The 23,821-nt window shown below is 43.2% G+C and overlaps 1 protein-coding gene across 4 annotated transcripts in view; it reads left to right on the top strand.

The window, feature by feature from the left end:
* LOC126983972 (uncharacterized) overlaps positions 1–23,232 on the top strand; it is a 54,494-nt gene extending 31,262 nt beyond the window's left edge. For 3 of the 4 annotated variants that reach the window (XM_050837251.1, XM_050837248.1, XM_050837250.1), the window contains 8 exons: positions 1,858–2,063; positions 3,139–3,243; positions 3,920–4,252; positions 6,860–6,927; positions 7,212–7,283; positions 7,908–8,043; positions 9,587–9,735; positions 21,859–23,232. In XM_050837251.1, the coding sequence (XP_050693208.1) occupies positions 1,858–2,063; positions 3,139–3,243; positions 3,920–4,252; positions 6,860–6,927; positions 7,212–7,283; positions 7,908–8,043; positions 9,587–9,735; positions 21,859–22,254 (1,465 nt within the window). In that variant the 3' untranslated portion in view covers positions 22,255–23,232. Of the gene's footprint in view, positions 1–1,857; positions 2,064–3,138; positions 3,244–3,919; positions 4,253–6,859; positions 6,928–7,211; positions 7,284–7,907; positions 8,044–9,586; positions 10,161–21,858 lie in introns of those variants that run through there. The other variant, XM_050837252.1, reaches the window with a different exon arrangement.
* Positions 23,233–23,821: the final 589 nt, after the last annotated feature.

Below are 23,821 nucleotides of genomic sequence, written 5' to 3'. Positions count from 1 at the left end.
ATTTGCTTCAAGTTTTCCTCTTCATCTTTTATAAATAGCGTCAAGGGATTTTGCGTTTATCCTCCTCCCACCGCTATCAGTTTCTTTCTCCTCTTCTCCTTTCATCATCTTTTTTTAACTCTCCTAAATTGGTGGTTGCGATATTTATTTTTAAGTTTTCCTCTTTACCTAGCGTAGAGGGATACTGCATCTTCTAACATCTTAACATCTCTATTAGTTTCCCTCTTCCCTTCTCATCTCTTTTTTCCACCACCATCAGTTTCCTTTTCCTCTTCTCATTTCAACATCTTCTGCATCTTCTAACATCTTAACATCCCTAACATTTTCCCTCTTCCCTTCTAATCTCTTCTTTCCATCACCATCAGTTTCCTTTTTGTCTTTTCATTTCAACATCTTTTTCTAACTCCTAAATTGGTAGTTTTTTTTTTTCTAAGCTTTTCTCTTTACCTAACGTAGAGGGATGCTGCATCTTCTCTCTCAGCATCCCAATTATTTTCATTCTTCTCTTCTCTCCACCATTATCAGTTTCCTCTTCCTCTTTTCCTGTCATCCTCTTTTTTCACTCTCTTAAATTGCTAGATGCGATTGTTTTTTCAAGTTTTCTCTTTACCTAACGTAGAGCGATGCTGCATCTTCTCTCTCAACATCCCAATTATTGCCCCTCTTCTCTTTTGCAACCCTCATCTTATTCCTCTCTCTAATTAATGCTTCCGTATTTATTTTTAAGTTCCTCTTCATCTCTTCTTTAAGCTGTGTAGGGGAATGCTGTGCTGTTCTCTTTAAACACTCCTATCATTTCCCGTCCCCTCTTCTTCCCTCATCATATATTTTTTGGCTTCTCTGCCCTCCTTCCTCCCTTTCCTAATTCTTACTGCTCCACTTGCTCTCCATTCTCCGAGTAGCTCTTTAATATCTTTCCCCTCCTCGTTACTGTTCTTACTCCTCCTCTTTTTGCTCCTTCTCGTACTTAAGCTACTCTTCTCCTTTCTCTTAATTGTCTTCCTCCTCTCCTTCTTGTTTTTCCTTTACTTTATTTTTTTATCTTTCTTTACTTCTCAATCGTTGCACCGTACTCGTTACCGTCATTTTTTTTATAGTTTTCTTACTCCTCCTCTTCCTCCTTCTCCTCCTTCTTCTCCTTCTCTTCCAGTTCAGATAAAATAAAACTCTTCCTTTTGCTTGCTCGATTCTCAATGGGGGCGACTGGGTGTGGTGTGCGTGAACGTGTGTGTGTGTGTGTGTGTGTGTGTGTGTGTGTGTGTGTGTGTGTGTGTGTGTGTGTGTGTGTGTGTGTGTGTGTGTGTGTGTGTGTGTTGCCCTGCTCGTTTTCCCTTGATCCATATTTCATGTTTCAATGTTTATAAGTAAGCGGTTTTCTTATTTTCATCTCCCTTTGAAGTGTGTGCATCCCTGAAGTGTTCGGTCTGTGTGGCGAACATCCAAGACTCACGAGGCGCCTCTATTTTTATTTGTAGAGTTTTTTTTCTGCTTGCTTCGTGCTACGTCTCTTCCAAGTCTGCTATTGATGTTTTGCATATGCTAGATTCTCCTGTCGGTATTATAAAAAAATAAGTTTCGTAATTCATGTACTCGGTCGGGTATTACTTATTTTCATGGCATTTTATAATTTTTACTTCTTAACTTGCTTTGTAATTCATCTGTTTACATCTGCCTTGAAACTGGTATTATTTTTCTCCTGAACAAAGATATTCATTTCATTTTTGCTGCTATAGGAATGTTGGTCCTATATCCCGCCACAGCATGCCTCCAGCTCCTCTCATTACTCGGAGCCTTTTCTCCCAGCAAGTATTAGCCACAAACGCCACTTCTCACCGATGCCTCCGCCGCCTCCCGCAGGTATCGGCTGGAGCACTACGAGCTGTCGTGCGCGGCGGACACCGTGACGGGTCGCTGCGCGGGGCACCACCGGGAGTGCACCAAGGCCATGCTGGGGCTGCTGGGCACGGACCTGCACACCAACTGTGTGTGTAAGGGCATCGCCTTCCAAGACATCAACCAGTGCCTGGCCTGGAAGCGGCTCATCTGGGGCAACCCCTGTGTAGGTCAGTACACGCACACCTGCTTCCACCTGCCGCCAGTCCGGGCAGAAAAGAGTCTCTGGGGTGGAAGATACAGCTGAGCTTCCCGCCAACTCGCCTGTTGCTAATCTGGCCTTTGAGAATCTCTGTTCTTGATCACCCGGCGGGCGGGTACAGTGGTGGCGAGGATGCAGCCTCATAAGTTCATGGTTTTCAATACTGCATATCCAGGAAGCTGCCACTTATATTTACTTATTCACAAAGTACATACACAGACTATCATTTATCACTGATTTATCGGCAAAGGTCAATTACATTCTAGTCAGTATTAAATAAAATTAGGAAAGGCATCGAATAATGCTGTCCCTCATTGAATTACTTTGACCTGTCCACAGCTGCTGCATTTATCTTAACATGAAAACAAGCACATTATAATGTGTTTCACTTTTCTTGCATCACACTACGCATATCAGTAATATTAAGAGAAAAGAAAACAACAACAGCAGCGTGGGAATGAGAGAAGAAACGGTTGGTTGCCCTGACGAGAGAGATGTCAACAGGAGGGCGAGTGTGGGCGTGGAGGCGAGGCTCGGCGACATCAAGCAATATGAAAATGCTTCCATTGGTCGTGAGGCATCAGGCCGCGGCGGGAACCTCAGCTCTAACTTTGCCTCGGGCTCTGCTAACTTCCTAAAAGCTTTGTCTTGTCCCTCAATGTTCTGCTCTTTTCCATTTCGGAATATATATATATATATATATATATATATATATATATATATATATATATATATATATATATATATATATATATATATATATATATATATATATATATATATATATATATATATATATATATATATATATATATATATATATATATATATATATATATATATATATATATATATATATATATATATATATATTCCTTAGGAAATATTTTATGCATTCGATCAGATTTTCAAGTCAAGTTGGAGGCAAATATTTGGGAAAGCGAGGCACGTCCTTGCATTCCTCTTTGATACATATTTTTTGTGGAAGTTGTCGAGGCAGGAGGGAAAAGTGTGACTGTGACTCACCCGCCGCTCCCCCACAGTCGAGGCACAGCTCACCTACCACCTCAAGCGGCTGGGCTTCCAGGTGGACATTCTGGCGCCTGTCTTCATGGAGGAGGACGAGGCGGAGAAGAACAGCATCAAAGGTAAGAAAGGGAAGGCAAGGAGGAGGGTGGGAGGGACAGGGGAACGGAAAAACAGGAGAGCTCTTGGTAAAATTGAGTGCCTCTGTCATGGAAGTGCCCTAGGATGCGACTTAGGGATAACGCAAGTCACAGAGAGGCCCGCGTCACATAGGTACACACGATTAGTAATTCCCTTTCCCTAATGACCGCAACAACCCTTATCATTATCATCATCACCACCAACGCCACCATCATCATGCTCACCGCCACCATCAGCATCGCCAAAGCCCCACCCTCCGAAAAAGACAAACTCTAATCACTATGACGAGAAAAAATGTATTTTAGCTTAATGTAAAAGTCACTGCACATTTAAATATATGATCTCTTAGTGTTAAACAATTCTATATATATGATGTTGCATATAAACATGACCTTTTAAACCTAGATCTATTAAATACGAAAACGAAAAACTGTTCATGAATTCAATACCAAACTTTTTTTACCCAATTTAAACTTAGACCTGTAAGTTAAGAAGTCGAACTAATATACTCAAGCTTTTTTTTATATATATTTAAATGCACAGACGTCAGTATTAGATCTATTGGCTATGAGGACAAAAAAATAAGTGTCAAACAATGTAAATATAACTTTTGTGCCTACTCAGACTATCAGGTTATCAATGTTTTTGTCTTAGTAGAAAAGAACGCCAAACTCGCCGGGGGTCGTGGAGGGGGACGAGACGACGACCACGACAACCACGACGACCACACCGACGACGACGACGACATTCGCTACGACCCTTCAGATGACCAGAACGACGCAAACGTGGAGGCAAACGACGGGACGCGGTTGCAGGCGAGAAAAGTGGCCAGCTCCTCCCCGCGCGGCCACACGCCCCCGCACGCCGCCCCCGCCGCCCCCACCACCTCCACCACCACCACCACCTCCACCACCACAACCACCACCACCACCACCACTACCACCACCTCGCCCACCACCACCACCATACCCACGACAACGCTGCCGGAGAGTAAGTATAACAGCCCCACCAATCACCACCCCTGTCATTATCACCGCTATCACCACCTCCAACACCGGCACCATCACCACCACAACTATACGCAAAGATAATGTAACAGTTCCTCCCACCACTGCTTCTGCTGGTCATCAACATTATTACCATTATCAGGTTCACCACAACTTATATCTATACTACCTCCAATCCACCATCAATGCTTACACACCCATAAACGTAAACGAAAAAAAAACGAAAATATTGGTTTCCTGCAGCAAAAACAGATTTCAATACTACCTGCGGAGGATATCATAGCAGGTCACAAATCCTTGAAAAATATGCAGAAAACCAAAATCAGGAATAATCAAAACAAAACCGATCATAAGAAAAAACATGCACTTTCCAAACACCAAACCGGCATTAAACATACATCAGAAAGCTTCAGACCCCAAATTACAAAGAATCCAAGCAATACCAAGACACTAAAACCACGAAATAAATAACCAGAACACTGCAAATCAAAAAATATCATACATTCCCAATACATCAAACACTTCCAGACCCCAAACTACAAAGGCACCAATAGCAAGAGACGACCAGCACGAGATATTGAAGGTTCCGAGGCGGGGAGAGGCGGAGCGAGGTGAGGCGAGGTGAAGCGAGGTGCAAAGTTAAGAATCTGTGGCAAGGGGCGGCGGGTAGCTCCTTCAGGCAAACTTGGGGCGGAAATCTTGCCTAAAGTAATTTCCCTGAAGACGGGGAGTTGGAGCAGCGAGACGGAAAGGAGGACTCGGAGTCGTAACTGTTGGTCCTAATGGCATTAACGATGAGAAGAGAGAAGCTTCATGATAATTGTCCAAGTTCACGTCATTACCATCCTCATCAGGCCGATTCTCACCTGATGGGATTGTTAAAGAAACGGAGAGCTTATACGAGACACACGCCGAAGAGCACTGGGCGACGGAATGGTTCTTGATGCTGGTTTTAATCTTTCTTTCTCTCTGCAGCTAGCTCTCTCTCTTTTTCATCCCGGCTCGCGTTATTGGTTGATCCGCTTAAATACTTTTCCAACAAATAAAGAGCCTGAGGCAAAGCATCCGGAAAACGTGGGAGAGAGATAGAAATAAATAAAACGAGCGAGAAAAATCTTCCCAGTGTCACGTGTTTTGCCTTGATATGACAGAAGGAAGTAAAGCTTACACCCAAGACGATTCAACTCCATAAAATTATTTCTGAGCATACTAAAAACACCCTATACGCCTGTTCCTCTCTCAAGTACTTTCTTTTCTATAGTTTCTTCTATCGATATCTCCTTATACTTACACCTTTTTCTCCTTCCTATACTGTCTTATCTTTTCTTTCTTCTACTCTTTCCTTCTATAACTTTCCCTACCTGCATTTTCTTCTTTCCTCTACCCTTTACTTTCTTGCCCTCCCCTTTCTTCTTTGTTCCTACTACCACTTCTGCAGGAGGATAGTGTCTTTTAAGGGGTTTATAGAGCATGTTTGAGGGATGAGAAGAGGGATAAACAGAGAGAGAAGGGAGAAGAGGAGGTGGAAAGAGGGAATGAATGCGGTTTAGTTTTGGGAAGGAAAGTAGAAGGGATCATCAGAGGAGAGAGAGAACGAGAGAGAGTGAGAGAGAGAGAGCGAGAAGCAGAGGAAGTTAGAGAGTCCAGCAGAAGACGTAAACTTTCTCGCTGGGGTGACGGTGCACTATTTTCTTCCGTAATTAATGCCTCGCTGAAAATTAATCTGGTTCCGGTAATTTAGAAGGGTGCAAAAATAGACCTGATAATGTTTCGGGGGAGGAGAGGCTTGGGGTCTCTTCGGAAGGGAGGCAGGACGCGGGGGGAGCTGAGGGGAGAGAAAAGAGACTGAAGAATAGGAAGGGAGAAACGACCAAAGGGAGGGGAGATGTAAAGGGAAGTGAGGTTGGTTTAGAATGGGGAGGTGAGGGGAGAAAAGACCCTGAAGAATAGAAAAGGGGGAATGACCAGAGAAAGGGGAGAGAGGTTGGTTAAGGGGAGCCAGAGGAAGAGTTGGATTGTAGATAAAGGGAGAGGGATGAGGAGGGAGAGCGAGAGGGGGGAAAGTGAAGAGGATGAGAGGGGAAGGTTGGGTTGCTGAACGAGAGGGTGGGGAGAGAGAGATTAGAGGGGCGTTACGTGGATTAGGGAGCGGGATAGAGGGAACAGAGGGGAGGAGGAGGAATGTGGGAAGACTAGGGAGGATTGCAGAGAGGTAGAAACAGAAGAGGGAAGGTAGAATGGGGTACGAATAACAGGAGCAGAAGGCAAGGAAAGTAGAAGAGGGAGGAGAGTAGAGAGGTAAGATAAAGGAAAGGAAAGGGAGAGCTAATGGAATGGACCAAACTATTCAGAGAGCTTGTGTTACATTAGTCGCTTATTGTTATTAATATGTAGAAAAAAACACGATAACTTGTATATTCAAATGGGCAAATAGGAGAAAAAAAATCAGATTGTGTTTCGATATTATGATTGTTGTTGATAGTTGGTGCTTTTAAAAATGTAATACTGATTGATATCGTGTGTTGTTGGTACAGTAGTGTTGACGGAGGTGTGTTACTAAGGTTGTGTGCTGTTCTCTCTTGTGTTTCAGGGTATTGCGAGGTGAGGCGACCTTGGGACACTCGATCACACATCATCGAAGAGGGAGGCAGCATGCGGGTGAGTGTGTGTGTGTGTGTGTGTGTGTGTGTGTGTGTGTGTGTGTGTGTGTGTGTGTGTGTGTGTGTGTCGCCACTTTGCTCGGTAATTGAGAGGTGAAAGTTATTGAGCTCAAGTCCTGGCAGTGTGTGTGTGTGTGTGTGTGTGTGTGTGTGTGTGTGTGCGTGTGCGTGTGTGTGTGTGTGTGTGTGTGTGTGTGTGTGTGAGAGAGAGAGAGAGAGAGAGAGAGAAAATAATAACCCCCGTGTATTCATCTTCCTTCGCATTCTCTCTCTAATTTTCAGCTTTATAAAGAGGGCGACCAAGACTGTTCCGAGTTGTGCTTTTGCGAGCTGCACGAGAGAACGAAATGCAAGGTCAGTCTTAATTATGTCTCATCGTGTCCATTATATCTATCTAGTTCTCTTCTTTTCTCTTGACTTTATTATTCTTTTTATTTTATCTACGTCTGTCACCTCGGATTATCTCTCTCTGTGCTGCTCTCTGTTTTCTTTTACTATAATGTCTCGATCATTATATTATTTGTGATCCTGCGGTATGTTTTTTTTATTTCATTTTTTTCGACAGTTGTAATTAGAAAACTACATAAACCTATTTATATTCATTAATCATTGACAAACTTTCAAACACACACACACACCAGCACCCACCCACACACACACACACACACACACACACACACACACACACACACACACAAAACAAAACCACACACACACACACACACACACACACACCTCAAGCCAATCAAAACTCACTAGAAAACATACACCAAAAAATGAAATAGCCGAAAAACTAGCCTAAACTCACTTCAAAACACACACACACACACACACACACACACACACACACACACACACACACACACACACACACACAAACCCAGACCACAAAACAAAAAAACACGTATCAAACAAACGCTCTGAATCTACCTCCCTCTCCCTCTCTTTCCGGCACACCTGCTCTGATCGGCTTGCTAGGTATTGGAGTGTCTCGAGAACCGCCCATGTGAGACGAGCTACGCCGTGTACAACCACAACGCTCCCGCCTACCAAGCCAAGAGGGGCGAGTGTGTCTGTTACTCGGGCGACTTCGTGTGTCAAAGGCCAAAAGAAGGTGAGGAACAGCAAAAATACGCTCCGGGAAACAAGGGACGGAGTAGGGACGAGAAAGAAGCTGTTGCAGTGTCTCAAAGGGATGGAAAAAGGTCTTGTGAGGTAGAGGAAAGTAAAAGATGGAAAGGGGAAGGTTATGAGAGTATCTGTGATTGGTTTGAGAAGAGAAGGAAGGAGGGAATGACTGAGGAAGGAGATGGAAAAAAATAATGTTTGATTTGGGAAGACAGGGAATGTTCGAGGAAGAGGGAGGATAAATAATAGAGAAAGTGATTTATTTTAGAACACAAGGAAGGAGGGAATGACTGAGGAAGGGGAAGTTCAAATAAAAGCGAGAAAGGTTAAAGAAGTGAAGTGAAAGGGAAGATGAATTTGGGTTTGAGAGAAAGACAACGGATAGCAGGAGAGTGAATAGGAAAGAGAGAAAGAGGAAGATAAAGCAGAGAAGAGAACGAAAGAAATATGGATGCTGTAGGGAGAGAGGTGAATATAGAAAAGGAAATTAAAGGAAGACAAGCAAACAGTATGGAGAAAAGAATATATATTGTTTGAATGAAGAAGAAGGTAGGAGAATGAAAGAAAAATGAGAGAGAAACCAAAAGCGAATAGGAAGGAGAGGATGGATTGATTTGAGGAAGGAGTAAATGAAAGTGAAAATTTATAGATTAAGGAAGAAGGGAAGGGAGAGATTAAGAAGGAAGTTTGAGGGGGAAGGAAGGAGAATGAAAAACGTAGACAAATTAGAAAAGAGAAGGAAGAAGCGAGAAGGAAGGAGAGGATAGATTTAATTTAGAGAAGGAGTAAACGAAAGTGAAATATTTTATAGATTAAGGAAGAAGGGAAGGGAGAGATTAAGAAGGAAGTTTGAGGGGGAGGAAGGAGAATGAAAAACGTCGAGAAATTAGAAAAGGGAAGGAAGACAGGATGGGTAAAACTTAAAAGGATGAAGTATAGGTGAGATGTTTTATAGATGAAGCAAGAATGGAATGGAGAAGAGAGGAGGAGGAGATTAGAGTGTGAAGGGTAGGGAGGAGGGGAATGGAGGGAGGGCTGAGGGAAGAGCATTGTGAAAAGAAGAAAGAATAGAGTGGGGCAAAAGGCGCTATTCAAAGGCGTGTATTGATGCGTGAATATAATTGTCACCCCTCTTGTTAGGTTATCCGAGCGGCAGCGATCTGAGGTAGCTTTATTCTCTCTCTCTCTCTCTCTCTCTCTCTCTCTCTCTCTCTCTCTCTCTCTCTCTCTCGTAGCCTCAAAACTATTAATAATCATGTGTTTTTTTGCATATTTCCACGTATATTGCAAACTGTACCTCATAAAACTAATCCACGTGTACAGAACCAAACATATAGCATTAAAAAAAATCAACACACACAAAAAAACGGAATTCAGAAAGGAAAAAAAAAATATATAGTGCCAATTTCCTGTGTAAGAGAAAACGGTGATACAGAAAAAGAGCCTACGACAGGGAGGACTTCAACAATAGCCCGAAATCCCCCTCGAGTGAAAATCCATAACGGTCGGGTGTTGGCGTGTTTTCGCAGAGGAGTTCGAGCTGCCGACGGGCCTGTTCCTGCTGCTGGGGTTTAGCAAGACGGAGGAGGCGCTGCTGAGGAACGTGACAGGGGGAGGCGCCGTGGAAGCCCTGGGCCACCTGCAGCTTCTCTTCCGCTCCATCGCCGCGGATTTGGGGGTAGGTACCGAGATCTTCATTGCAGTCGCTTTCCAGTAGTAGGCGTGGGAGAAGGCTTTGTACTGGCTCGCACTGTGTAGTCCTTGTGTTGATTCTTATTATAATTTTGTGCTGTACTGTTTTGATCGTCTCTTCTCGCCTGTGTCCCAGTTTTAATTATTCTCGTGTGTTCAGTCTTTTGTATTTATTTCTCTTCCATTTTTTTTTACTTTATTCCTTCTTGCTTATTGCTTTTTTTTTGTATTTACATCTTCCCCTGTCTTCCACTTTCAATCCTTCTTGCTTGTTCTCCCTTTATCATCTACTTCTTCCCCAGTTCTTGTCTTTTTATTCTTCTCGCTTATTTTTTTTTTTTTTTGCATTTGTTTCTTCCTCGGTTTTCTACTTCTGATTTTTTTTCTCGCTTGCTCTCTTTTTCGCATACTTCTCCGGTTTTCGAATTTTAACACCCCTAGTTTATTATTTATTTTATTTATTTATTTATTTAGTTAGTTTATTGTTTTTCTCCTCCTTTTTTTGTACTGAGGTCTTTTCCCGTTTTCCTCTTTTAATGTTTCTCGTTTATTCTCTCTTTTGCATCTATGTATTTCCTGACGAAGTATTGTTTCTCTCTTGGCTTCTCTCAGTGCTAAGGTTTTCATTCTCCCGTTTCCAAGTTATGAGGAGGAGGAGGAGGAGGAGGAGGAGGAAGAGGAGCAGGGAGAGGAGGAGGAGGAGCAGGAGTGGGAGGGCAGAAGGAGGAGGAAGAGGAGTTTAAGGGGAAGAGTAGGAAGAAGGAACGGTGAAGATGAAGAACAAGGAAGAGATGGAGAAGAGGAAGCATGAGGTGAAGAAGAGGGAAGTGAAGGAAGCAGGAAGAGAGATAAGTGGAAAAGAAGACGAAAAAGAAAAGAAAGCATGAGGTGAAGAAGAGGGAAGTGAAGAGGGAAGCAGGAAGAGGGAGAGGTGGAAAAGAAGACGAAAAAGAAAAAGTTCATCCTCTCCTTTGTTTCTGAGTGTTCCTTGACGCGGCGTTGTTTCTCTCTTGCCTTTTCTTCGTTCTGAGGCTTTCTTTCTTCCGTTTCCAAGTTACGATGCTCCTAGTTTATTATCGCTTTTTTGGATCTGTGTATTTCTTGACGTTACGTTCGTTTACTCTTGCTTGGTGATGATTTTCAAGGATGCTTTTTTTTGTTGCTTGATTTGTGTTTTGGTCTACTTTCTTTTTCGTGTATATCGGATTATCTTTGTGTATGCGTGAATGTGCTTGTGGGGAAGAGAAAGAGAATCGAGTTGAAGTAAAGATAATGACGGAAAGATGATCTAAATAATCTCATCACACCAAGAAAACAAGACATTAAGAAGAATACCATCACAACATCACCACTACCACGATTCCTTCACCACCACCATCACCAACACCACAACCTCATCACAAACACATATTCCCGTACGCACCAACCCCAAATCACGACACCACCTCAGCGCTCACTAACTTCACTTTCTCTCCTCATCACCCTACTTCTCAGCCTCTCTCTTCCCCTCACATTGCTTTAAAAGATAGACCTAACACGGCGCAGGTAGCTATGTCCCTCAATGCGTGGTCTACCCCATCTCTCTTCTCTCTTTCTCCTCACTCCCTATCTCTTCTTCTCCCCCTCTCTCTTCTTCTCACTTCACACGGCGTAGGTATCTATTAGTCCTTCCTCACCCTTCACCGACATCTCTTTCTCTCTTTTTATCCTCATCTCCCTATCTCCTCTCTCTTCCTTTCCTCTCACCTGCTTAAACTCCCTATATCCTCTCTCTTCCTTTCCTCTCACCTGCTTTAAGAGGTAGACCCACACCCCGCCGGTAGGTAAGTCCCTGGGTGAGCGGTTTCCCTCCTCCAGGTGAGCATTCAAAACCTCACAAGTTCCCAGGTGAAAATATTATGCCCGGGTGAGCGAGGCGTCGGGAGCGTGGTTACGAGCGTCTTGGGAAATCATGTGGATAGCGCCCGCCAATATAGTGTTAAGAGTTTTACCTCAAGCACGCGTCCTCTTCTCCTTCTCTTGCTCTCTCTATCTCTCTATCTTTCTATCTCCCTCGGGTATTTATTTCCGTCTGCAGATCTTTTTTTCCTTCTTCTCCATCTTAATTCTTCTTCATCATCATCTATTCCTCTTCTTTCTCATTGTCATCATCCTCTTTATCTTTTCTTATCTTTATTTTGCTGCTCTTTTTCTCTCTTCTTTTCGTCTTCTTCATTTATATCTTCACCTCGTCTTTTTTTTCTTTTCCATCTTCTTCTTTCTTCTTCATTTTCTCTTCTCCACTTGCTCTTCCTCCTCTTTATCTTTATCTTCTTCACCTCATACCTCTTCTTTTTCATCTTTTCTCTCTTCTTTATCGTCCCTTTGTACTTCTCCCTCTTCTCTTTCCTTCCTTCTTCACTTCCCTCTTCTTCACCTTATACTTTATCCTCCTCCATTTTCTCTTTCTTCTTCTTCGTCTTCCTCTCCATCTCTCCTTCTTCCTACTCTTCCCTGAAACTCCTCCTCCTCCTCCTCCTCCTCCGACTCCTCCTCCGTTTTTTCCTCCCTTTCCTCCTAGTGTCAGTCTTCTCTCCGTCTCTCCGCGTCTCCTCTCCTCTTTCATTTTCCTCTTGATGTGCACCGAAGTAAGAACGATCAAATGCTCTTTCCAGACGTTGCAAGAGGGACTTTTCTGTTCATAGTATTGGTCTTGCTGATAGGGAGAGTGGTGGTGGTGGTGGTGGTGGTGGTGGTGGGAGCTGCATTGGCATGGATGGTGATGGTTATGAGGGTAGTGTTAGTGGTGGTGGTGGGAGTAGTGTTGATAGTGGTGGTGACTGAGGTGGTGGTGGTGATGAAGGCGGTGGTGGTTATGAAGGTGGTGGTGGTGGTGTTGGGAGTGGTTATATAGTGGTGGTGATGTTAGTAGTGGGAGCGGTGTTGGTAAGGATGGTGGTGATTATGATAGTGGTGGTGGTGGTGGTGATGATGTTAATGATGAAACTTTGCAATTATTTTCCCTATTATTAAGGAACCGCCACATAGCTAAAGGTAACAACGTAAAAAAAAAAAACATGTAGGTGAGAAAACTAATTAAAAAAATGAAAATAAAAAAAATAAAACAGTCTACCTTACCACAGCGAAAAAAAATAATAACCAAAATAAACACAAAACACACAGAACACAAAAGCAACACATCACCTTCTCATATCCGGAACCCAAGTTAAAACAAAATAGAAATATGAAAAAAAAAATAAAAGAAATGAAAACGAAAAAAAAAAAAACGAGGATTACAAAAATTATACTCGACATTCTTTTCTCTTCATTAGGACAGCGTGCACGTGATGTTAATTAGGTCAGACAGGTAATTTCCGGGGGTCCTCAGAGGCACTACCTTATTACCAAACTTGCCTCCACCTCGCCCCCCCCCCCTTCCCCCCTCTCTTAGACCCACAGTATCCCCTCCCTCTTTGCACTCCCGCCCTCTTCATCTCCATCCTCTTCTTTCTCATTTTTTTCCCTTGTATTTTGCTTCTTTTCCTTACCACTTTCCTCTTCTTCTTCTTCTTCTTCTTCCCATTCCCTTCCACATATATCACACCCACAGTTCATCTCTCTCTCTCTTTCTCTCTCTCTCTCTCTTCCAGTTCTCTTCCTTCTCACATCTTTCTCTTGTATTTTGCTTCTCTTCCTTCCCATTTTCTTCCTCCCTCTTCTTTTTACATACTTTCATCTCCCTCCCTCTTAGACCAACAATAGTCTCCCCTCTTTTCGCTCCCCCTCTCTCCCTCTTTCCCAATCCTTTTCCTTCTCTCACATCTTTCCCTTTTATTCCCTCTCACATCCTTCCTTCCATTTCCCCTTTCCCATCATTTCTTTACTCTCCCTTTTCCTTCTCTTTCCTCTCTTCCTCTCAAGCCCACTGGAACTCTTTCACCTCCCCTATCCTCTCCTCTTCCCTTTACCCTTTTCCTACCTCTTCCCTTTCCTACTGAACATAAAACATCTCCAGCCAACCCCAAATACCTACCCATCTCCTCATTTATTTCCCTCTACCTTATTTCAACCATTTTTGCCTCCCATTTCTATCTCCCTCTCCCTCTCTCTCTCTAACTCACCCTACCTTACACCCACTTTCCTATCTCCCATCCTTCTAATCTTCCCTCTCCTCCTCATCTTTCACGTTCTTTCTATCTCTTTCTTCAAGGTCATGGTCGTTCGTAGTTTCCTTTTTTTCCTTTTAACGCTCCTACGACCTTGAAAGTCTGAGAGATTAAGTTAATTCTGAGATTTTTCCTCGTCATTTTTACTGCCTCTCCTGCCTCCGCGATCCACTCTTTTTGTTTTCGAGCTAGAGTTATCGTTTTCATCTTCATCTTATACGTCTTTCTTTTTCATCTTCTAGTTTTCATTTATTTTTGTTTCCTCCACCTCGCCCTCTCTCTTCCTACTCCTTCCTTAAATTTTCTTCTTCATCTTCATTTTCTTTACCTCACTTTTTTTCTCCATCTCCTCTTTCTTCTTCAGCTTCTTCTCCACCTCTCTCTCTTCCTTCCTATGCTATTTTTCATTTTTTTTGTTATTTTTTCCACCTCGCCCTCTCTCTACATACTCTCTCCTTAAATTTACTTCTTCATCTTCATTTTCTGCACCGTATACTTTTCTCTTCTCCATCTCCTCTTTCTTCTTCATTTCCTTCTCCATCACTCTCTCTTCGTTCTCTTTCCATAAAATATCTTCTTCATCCCCATCTTCTTTATCTCATACTAATTTTTCTTCTCCATCTCTTCTTTCTTCATCTTCTTCTCCACCTCTCTCTTCGTTCTCTTTCCATAAAATATCTTCTTCATCTCCATCTTCTTTATCTCATACTAATTTTTCTTCTCCATCTCCTCTTTCTTCTCCATTTTCTCTACCTCTCTTTCCTGCTCTTTCCCGTAACTTTCTTCTTCGTGTCCATCTCCTTTACCTCATCCTCTTATTCTTCTCTACCTCCTCTTTCTTCATCATCTTATTCTCCACCTCTTCCTCTTCCTACTCCTCCAATAAACTCCCCTTCCATTATTTTTACAGATATTTTGAGGATATTTCTCGTTTACATTAATTCGCAATGCAAGTTCTCATTTCAGCTGATGTTTCCTTTGTTCTTCTCTTTTATAATGCGTCTAACATTTCCCTTCCATTCTGTTCTCTCTTTCTAAAAAAAATATGTATGCAGTTGACTTCCCTTTTATCTGCTTCAATTTCACTTTTGCTTTCATCACCCAGGCAATTCTCTCTTCACTTTACACCTCCATTAACATTCATATTATTTTTCCCCTCACCAGGTGTTTTTCCAATTACGTTCGTGAGGCATTTCGTTTATTACCTGTTTCCCTTTTTATCTACTTTTTACATCCGCTTTTACCTCATGTGACTTCTTTTCCGTCTTCTCTTTCTTCTTCATCTTCTTTTCTTCTCTTCCTCTTCATCTACTAAATCTTCATCTTCTTCACTTCATCTTTCACTTAATTTTCATCTTCTTCACTTCTTCTTTCACTTAAGTTTCATCTTCACTACTTCTTTCACTTAATTTTCATCTTCTTCTTCCTCTCTTCTACACCTCTCCCTCCACCTACTCTTCCTTTCGCATTCTTTCTCTCTCTCAATCTTTTTCTTCGTCTGACAAACTCTTCACTAACACTCATATCCATTCTCCTCCACAAAAGTACATATTCCTTTATTTCCTTAACACAGCTCTATTTTGCATTCTCTTTCATGTATTGCTCGTATAACATTGCTACTTTTATTACATGTTTTAGGGGTAGGCGTAGGAAGAGACGGAGAGGGAGAGGGGTGGTGGGAAGGAGAGCGAGAGAGAGAGGTAGAGGGAAGGGGGAGGAAAAAGGAGAATGACACATGGGGAATCCTTCAACATAAGAGAGGAAAGTGACGTGAAGGAGGAGAGGAAAGAGAGAGAGAGAGGAAGGGAAGGATGAGTGGATGGTGAGAGGGCAGGATGGAGAGAGGGACAGGGAGGGAAGAGGAGAGAGAGGAAGGGAGAGAGAGGAAGGGAGAGAGAGGAAAACGAGTGAGTATAAGTGGATTCCCAGTTATAATGAAGGGAAGAAAGCGGAAAGAAAACGGGATAAAATACAAAAAGAAGAAGACGTGTGTGTTGAAGGACGGAAAAGTAGGAAGAATATTTTAGATAAGAGAAAGTAAATGAAGGAAAACTATGAACAAAGGATAAAAATAATGACTGAGGATAAAAAAGAAAGAAACAGACAGACGGAGACAAAATAAACCAAAAAGAAACAGATAAACAGACATGAAGAAAGAGATAAGAAAAAGTAAATGAAGAAGTTATAAGCGAAGGATAAAAATAATTACTAAAGATAAAAAACGAAGTAACTAAATGAGAATCAGACAGACAGACACAATTAAAAACAAAGACATAGATAGATAGACAGACACACAGTAAGAGAGACCCAGACAAAGTGAGCAAAATCGAAAAAATAAGACAAAAAAAAGAGTACAAGGTAAGACTACGTGACCACTGGAAGGCAGACAAATTACAGGTTACCAGGTGAGTCACAGGAGAGAGTCAGAGTCATGTCCGACCTCCCCTTCCTTTCCTTCTCACATCAAAGGGATAACAAGGACTATTTTCAGAGCCTTGAGTCACTCCAGCCTGGGGTGAACGGCTACACTCCACTCGTCGCTGTTTCTATTTCCCGGAGACTATAAATAGAGCGTGCGTGGGAGTGAGTTGCTGAGCTTATTGCAGGAAGAGGAACAACGTGTAGGATCAATTGTGTAGAGATAGGTACATAGCAGAGAGAGGAAGACATACAGAATGAACAGAGGTAAGGGATAAGGAAGATTAGGATAGAAAATGGAGAGAGAGTTGCTGAGCTTACTGAAGGAAGAGGAACAACGTGAAGGATCAATTATGGAGAACTGGTTAAAAGAAAGTGGAGAGGTAGAGAGAGGTAAAAAAGAAAGGGAAGAGTAAAGAGAGTAAATAAAATGAAGAGTTGAAGGATTAAAGAAGGATTGAAGGGAGAGAAAAAGAGCGGTATATGTAAAAATAAGATGAAATCAGAAAGAAATGAAGAAGATAGAGAAGAGAGAGAGAGAGAAATGAGAGAAAGAGAGAGAGAGAGATATAGATTAGAGAAAAATAAAGAGATAAAAAAAAGAAAAGAAAACTAAGACATTGACATGAATGAGAGAGAGAGAATGGAAAAAAAAGAAGAATTAATGAGTGATTGAAGGCCAGATGGAGATGATAAAGTTAAAAAGTTAAAGCGGAAGTAAAAAAAAAACTGGAAAAGATGCAAGAGCGGGAAAAATAAATGGAAGGGAGGAAAATAACAAAAGAAGATATGGAATGACAGAAAGAAGAAGAAGAAGAAGAAGAAGGGGAAAAGAAAGAAGGGATGAGAGAAGAATGGAAGTCAACTATTTCCCACTATGAGAATGACTGTAACTCTGGATGAAATGGGAAGGAGAACGTGGATGGAGGAAAGGTAGGGAAAGGAGAGGAAGGTGAAAGGAAGGGAAGGTAGATGAGGTAGGGAGAGAGAAGGGAGGAGGAGAAGTAGAAAATCCAACTGTTACCCACGATACGAATGACTGTTACCGTGGATGAGAAGGAGAGAGGTAGAGGTGAAGGGGAGAAAGGAACAGATGGAAGTGGAAGGAGGGAGGGAGGGAAGGTAGAAAAGGAAGAGAGAATGAGAGAGAGGGAATTGGTGGTAGAGAGCCAGGCTGTTTTCTACTATCCGAATGACTGTAACTGAGGAGAGGAGGGAGGAGTGGATGGAGGGAAGGAAGAGAGAGGGGAGTGGAGTGGAGGGAAGGTGGATCATTAGGTGGATCATTAAAGGAGGTGCAGAATACGCCAGAGCATTCTAAGCCATCGATTTCAGACCTCCACCCCCCTCGAGGACACCCCCCTCCACCTCCCCCCACCTACTCCTCCTGTCTACTCAACGCCCTACATTTCCTCCTCTGCCTGCGTCTCCACTTTCCCTTTTTTACAGTTTCTTCCCTTTTCCTTTTCCTCTCTCCTATTTCCCTTCCATAGTTTTCTTTTTTACCTCTCACCCTTTCCTTAACCTATGTCTGTTCTTTCCTCCTTTCTCTCCCATTTTCCTCTTCACTCTTTCCTCCTTTCCTCTATTTCACATTCTCTTTATTTTTCATTATCTGTTGTCTTTGTGTTCATTATCTAATTTGCTTTTTTTTTTAATTTTCTACTTCTTTTCTCTTTTTTACGTTACATTTATTTATTTTTTTGTATCATCTATGTATTTATTATCTATGCTTTCTTTTTACATTAATTTATCTGCTTGGTAACTCTCCCTTCCACCCATTTCTCCGCCTAACCTTAACCCTTTATTCTTTTTTTTCATAGTTCGTTTTTTTTTCTCCCTCGGTTCCTCATCATCAGTCATTTTCTTCCTTTAGTTTTGCCTCCTCCTCCTCTTCCTTCTTCTTCCTTTCCTTCCTCATCACTCCTCCATGACACTTCATCTACAGACTGCTCCTCTTCTTCTTCTTTTCCTACTTCCTCCTGGCCTCCTCCTCCTCCTCTTAATTGATATTCTTCCTTCTTCGTCATCACCATCATCATTCCCCATCTCCTTCGTTTTACATTGCCAGGTATATTACTGTCCCTAACATTCTTTTCAAACTCAAGAAGAAGAAAAAATAATAACTAGAAATATACAAAGCCGTTTAGATAGAGGAAAGAAAAATCACACCTGCATACATCATTATTTAATCTTAGTGAAGTATTATTTTCACCCGTTAATACTACTACTACTACTACTACTACTAATAATAATAATAATAATAATAATAATAATAATGATAATATTGATATGCAACAAAACACTTGGATTAAAAAAAAAAAACTAACAGCGCGTCTTGCTCGTAAATAAATTCCCCGCACTACAAAAAAAAAAATATGTATAAAAGAAAATAACGCTAATGGAGAGAGAAAAAAAAAAGAAAAAAAGAAAAGACCTGCTCATCACTCACTCACTCACTCACTCTCCATAAGATCATTTTCTTCTTCCTAAATTACGAGGAAAGAGAGAGAGAGAGAGAGAGAGAGAGAGAGAGAGAAAGTAAGACAAAAAGAGTTAATATCTTCGTCGCTTAAGGAGAATTAATTTTACATCTTCATCACCGACCCACTAAAGGCACCGCGAGACTCGTTAGCAGCCGCCGAAGAAGCTTTTGGGCGCCGCGAAATGACCCCACCAGAGAGGAGGGAGTCTGTGGAGCGTCAGCTAGAGGTGGAGGAGGAAGAGGTGTAGAAGGTGGTTGGGGTGGTGGTGGTGGTGGATGAGTTTTGGTTAGTGAAGAAGGAGGTGGAGTTGTGATAGCTTTAACATATCCTTTCCTTTACTCCCTTCTGTTCCTCAATTATCTCTCCATCCCTCTTTCCTTCGTCTGTATGATCCTCTTCTCTCTTTTATTGCTCTTTCCCGTTCCCGTTCATATCTATACAAGTTGCTCTTTACGATACTGTCCTTTCCTCTTTGTTGCCCCTGATCCTCCCGTAGCTCATCCTATCCTTGTTTATGTTATTACACTCCACGAGTACTAGAATTTCGCTGCAAACCTAATGGAAAGAGGAGGTAAAGAGGGTTGGTGGATAAGGACAGGTTGGAACGAGGAAAAAAAAATTACGGGTTGGTTGAGGAGTTGAGGTGGTGTTAATTTAGACTGGTTGTGATAAAGAAAAGGAAAAAGGGGGGGAGGTTGATTATCTGTCAATTGAGGTGAAGAAATATAACATAAGGCGCTACTTTTGAGAGGTTGAGGTGAGGTCATTTTAGTCTTCTTCTGCGTTCCTCCCTCGCCTTAACTACCGGACATGCATCTTTCACCTTCTCATTAGCAAGACTTATTATGATTTATTGTTGAAGGTAAATCATTAGCTCTAATTTGGCACGTTTCTCTCTCTCTCTCTCTCTCTCTCTCTCTCTCTCTCTCTCTCTCTCTCTCTCTCTCTCTCTCTCTCTCTCCCTCTCTCTCTCCACCTTTCCTTAACCTTGTCACTCAATGTTCTCTTCCGCTTCAAGGAAAAAAACGAAACCTGTGTAAAATTTCGGACGTCGAGAAGACAGAGGACGAGCTGTGCATATTTTTTCGTCCCTTCTCATAATGAACATCCAAGGCGAAGGTTCTCACTCACGCCTGCGCTGAAGAGAAAGTCATTAATATACCCTGACTTTGATCTCTTGCAAGTCGATAACGTAACAGCTCATTTTTTTCTTCCTCCGCCTCTTCCTCTGCTCTTTCTCTTGCTCCTCCTCCTTCTCCTCCTCCTGCTCCTCTTCGTTTTTTCCTTTTCTCTTTCCCGCTGCCCTTCTGCCCTTCTGCTCTCCTCTCCTACCTCTCCCCCACCCTCTTTCTCTCTCTCTCTCTCTCTCTCTCTCTCTCTCTCTCTCTCTCTCTCTCTCTCTCTCTCTCTCTCTCTCTCTCTCTCTCTCTCTCTCTCTCTCTCTCTCTCTCTCTCTCTCTCTCTCTCTCTCTCTCTCTCTCTCTCTCTCTCTCTCTCTCTCTCTCTCTCTCTCTCTCTCTCTCTCTCTCTCTCTTCAAAGCAGGTTTACACATTTCCCTTTCAAGAGTAACCGGCTGAAAATGCGTTCACGTGAAAAATCTCCTTTCATCATTCGTCACGTTTCTAAAAGGACATCGAATTTCCAACGAACTCACGAGGCTGCTGAATATTTCTCTTTGTCATTTGTTTCTTCTTCTTCATTGCTTTCCTTTTACTGACCGACCAATGCTTCCCGTCCCTTGAAAACCATCGATTATGTCTTCAATAACATCAACGTATTGGGCGCTGTCTAAAGAGTTGTGGACGCGCCAATGGAAGTCTTAGGATCACTATTATGTGTATTCAATATACACTTCGATTTCTACAACGTATTCAGGCGTTGGTGGGATGGCCGCAGCAGGGAGCCAGGAGCGTGTAGGGTTACTGGTACTTTTTCGAGCCGTGTGCGAGGCTAAAAATAGTGGTAGTAAAGGGAGATGAACTGGTCGTGGCGGGGCTCACGGTGCCTCGGGGGAGAAAGGGCCGGTGCATGGGTCGCTCTCACTGGACATGCGGGGAAGAGTTCATCAGGGAGGGTGACTCGTGAATGCTGAGTCGCCTCCAACGTGGTATAGTAAAAAGAGACAGACCGGCTAAAGGGGGGCTATGGTACTGTCAGGAATGGAGTTGGTCAATGTATGGGTGCCTAACCTTACCCATGCGAGGAAAAGCTTATCAGGAAGGTTAACTCAAGGATGCAGGGCTTGGTGGTAAATTGTTTAGCATGCCATAACATGTTTTCTCCCTCACTGTTGACTGTTGGTGCGTTAGTAGGTCACGAGCTCAGTTTTTATTTTATTTTATTTTTTTAATTTTGTTTGCGTGTAAGCCTATTGCGCCAGTAGGCTTGCTTGAAGGGCCTGGATGGTAGTCTGCCCCAGCCCGTCATGGCGCAGGCAAGTGTTTGTAGTGGCGCCATCTTCTCTTGGCTCATGCTGCCCCCCGGAATTCCTTCTTGATTCACTTGGACGGATTCCTCTAGAGTCCGGGTTCATGGGTGGTCTTCAGGACAGCATGTGGGTAGTTTTAAGCCACTCGGCGGTGACTGGAAAATCCGAGGTGGTAGCGTGGGGATTCGAGCCCGCGTCGTCTATCACGCGGTGAATGTGGGCCCTGCACGCCACCACTCAGCCACTGCCTACCCTGCTGTGAATATCATCTGCTAGTTGTTGAAGTTTAATGCTTATCCTCAATGAAGCTAAATTTGTTTTTGTTCGCAGATAAACAATTTAATCTTACATGAAGGAGGATGGAAGCTGATTAAATGTCAACCTGAGTTTAATCTTTGTGTATCTCTGTTCTGTGTGGCAGTAAAACACAATAATGAGATTCACACGGCATTACAAGCAAACCTGATTATCCACTCGTACAGTTACCCAAAGAGAAAAGAATGTAACCTGCACTACAGAGGCAGGCACACACACACACACACACACACACACACACACACACACACACACACATAGTGCCTGGGCCTCTTGCTTGGGGTCGGGGCTCACATTGTACTCTGTCTCCCCGCAGGAGGACTGTGTGCTGGAGCTGCTGCAGCACACCGAGGACAACTTGGTCCTGCAGATCAGACATCTGCAGGTCACCACGGGCGCCACAAACGCCTCCTACAGCCACTACATGCAGATGGAGGAGCGTGAGCGCTGCGAGAAGCCTGCCCAAGAGGTGGCGGCCATGTTCCGGCAGCGCTCGTCGCGCATCCACCACGACGTCAGTCTCTCGCTCTTCGTGCTGGCAGAGGTCGTCGACAACGTGCCCAACCCACAGCGCATCAGCAACGGCCAGGCGTCCGTGGGCGGGGCGGGCGCGAGGGCGTGTTGGTCGGCGTGGCTGGCGGGGGTGGCAGTGCTGCTGGCGGGTAGGCTGGACGCCGCCCGTTACTTCGCCCACGCCGCCGCCTCGTCGTGATACACACAGAACATGTTCTTTTTATGTTGTGACTGGGCAGTGAGCTAACCTTTCCCGGCAGTAGTGATGATGTAAATAAGAAAGTTACTCCCGAGTGATCGAGTGTGTGTAAATAATAAAAAAAATATAATTTTAAAAAGTTCATAACCTCATTATAAGGCGTGACGCTGTGAGCAGAGCCTCGCTGCTTTGAGTGACATTCACGCTGCCTGTCACCGAGGCCTCGCGGCGCCAGGCCCTGCTGAGTCGCCGCCATTCCTCAGGCGTCGGAAGTTCGGATCCTTTGGCTGAAGAGTGAGGCGGTGCAGGCAGCAAGGTGGAGCACGGCGTGGCGGCGAGACAAACTACCTGCCCAGAGGGTATGGGTGAAGGGTGGCGCTGACGGCGCGCCTCCAGGTTGCTCAGCGAGATTTTTGCGGCTCGGCCACCGCAGAGCAGTGTTGACGCGGCCTCCAGTAAGCCGCCGCCTGGGTCTGGGCCGCCGAGGAAGAACACTTCAGACTAGCGGCGGCACCGGCTGTCCCGCCGCCAGACGCAGCTCGCCGCGCCGTGGAGGGGTTGATGTTTTATGTCAAAATGTAGAGTAGATTTTATTTTTCCTCTTAAGTGTTCACTCGATATTTCGTTTTCCAGGAATATCATTCGTAACAGGTTTGTAACGTGGAGATAAAAATCCATGCCATAATTTTTTTTCAGTGTCTATAATACAAGAAAAATGCTCGCGCGAGGGGGGGAATGGGGGGCGGGGAGCCGGGGAGGGGTGGGCGTGCTGGTGCTAATACTGGTAGTTTTTCTCTCGTTGTTGATAGTCAAAACATGTGAACGATATTTTGCTTGTTTATTATATCGGTATAAAAAAATGGTAAAAAATACTGTACAAATGTTATTTGCTTTTCTTGTTGCTTGTTGTAGTGAAAAATGCTCGAAATGTTGCAATAAACAATCGTGAAAACTGCTTGCAATATTTTTCTCGAGGACACTTTATATATATATATATATCTATATATATATATCTATATATATATATATATATATATATATATATATATATATATATATATATATATATATATATATATATATATATATATATATATATATATATATATATATATATATATATATATATATATATATATATATGCCCACATACATAGTAGTGTTAATTTGATTATTGACAATATTTAACGATTACACCCACAACCACATGCGCAAACGCACACAAATGTTCACACACACACACACACACACACACACACACACACACACACACACACACACACACTGTACAGCGTCCTCCCGTAAGCCAGGCAGCGTCAGCTCCCTTCCGTCTTGTCCTCAGAGGAACACTCGCCGGGAGCTCACCGCCGCCCCTCACGCCCAATTCTAAACAAACACTGGCTACCTCGTGACTCTGCCGCACTAAGACACAAGACGGCGAGGCTGGTGCTGAGGCAAGGAGTCCCATCTGCTTTGACACATGAGACAAGGAGGCAGATCAGCGTCTCCTCATTCAACTTTCCTAAAGATCTTTTTAACGGCTAGGGAAGTGGAGGGAATACTAATG

The sequence above is a fragment of the Eriocheir sinensis genome, chromosome 55, assembly GCF_024679095.1.
Source record: "Eriocheir sinensis breed Jianghai 21 chromosome 55, ASM2467909v1, whole genome shotgun sequence".
NCBI classification, from domain to species: domain Eukaryota; kingdom Metazoa; phylum Arthropoda; class Malacostraca; order Decapoda; family Varunidae; genus Eriocheir; species Eriocheir sinensis.
This window is presented reverse-complemented; position numbering and strand designations above follow the sequence as displayed.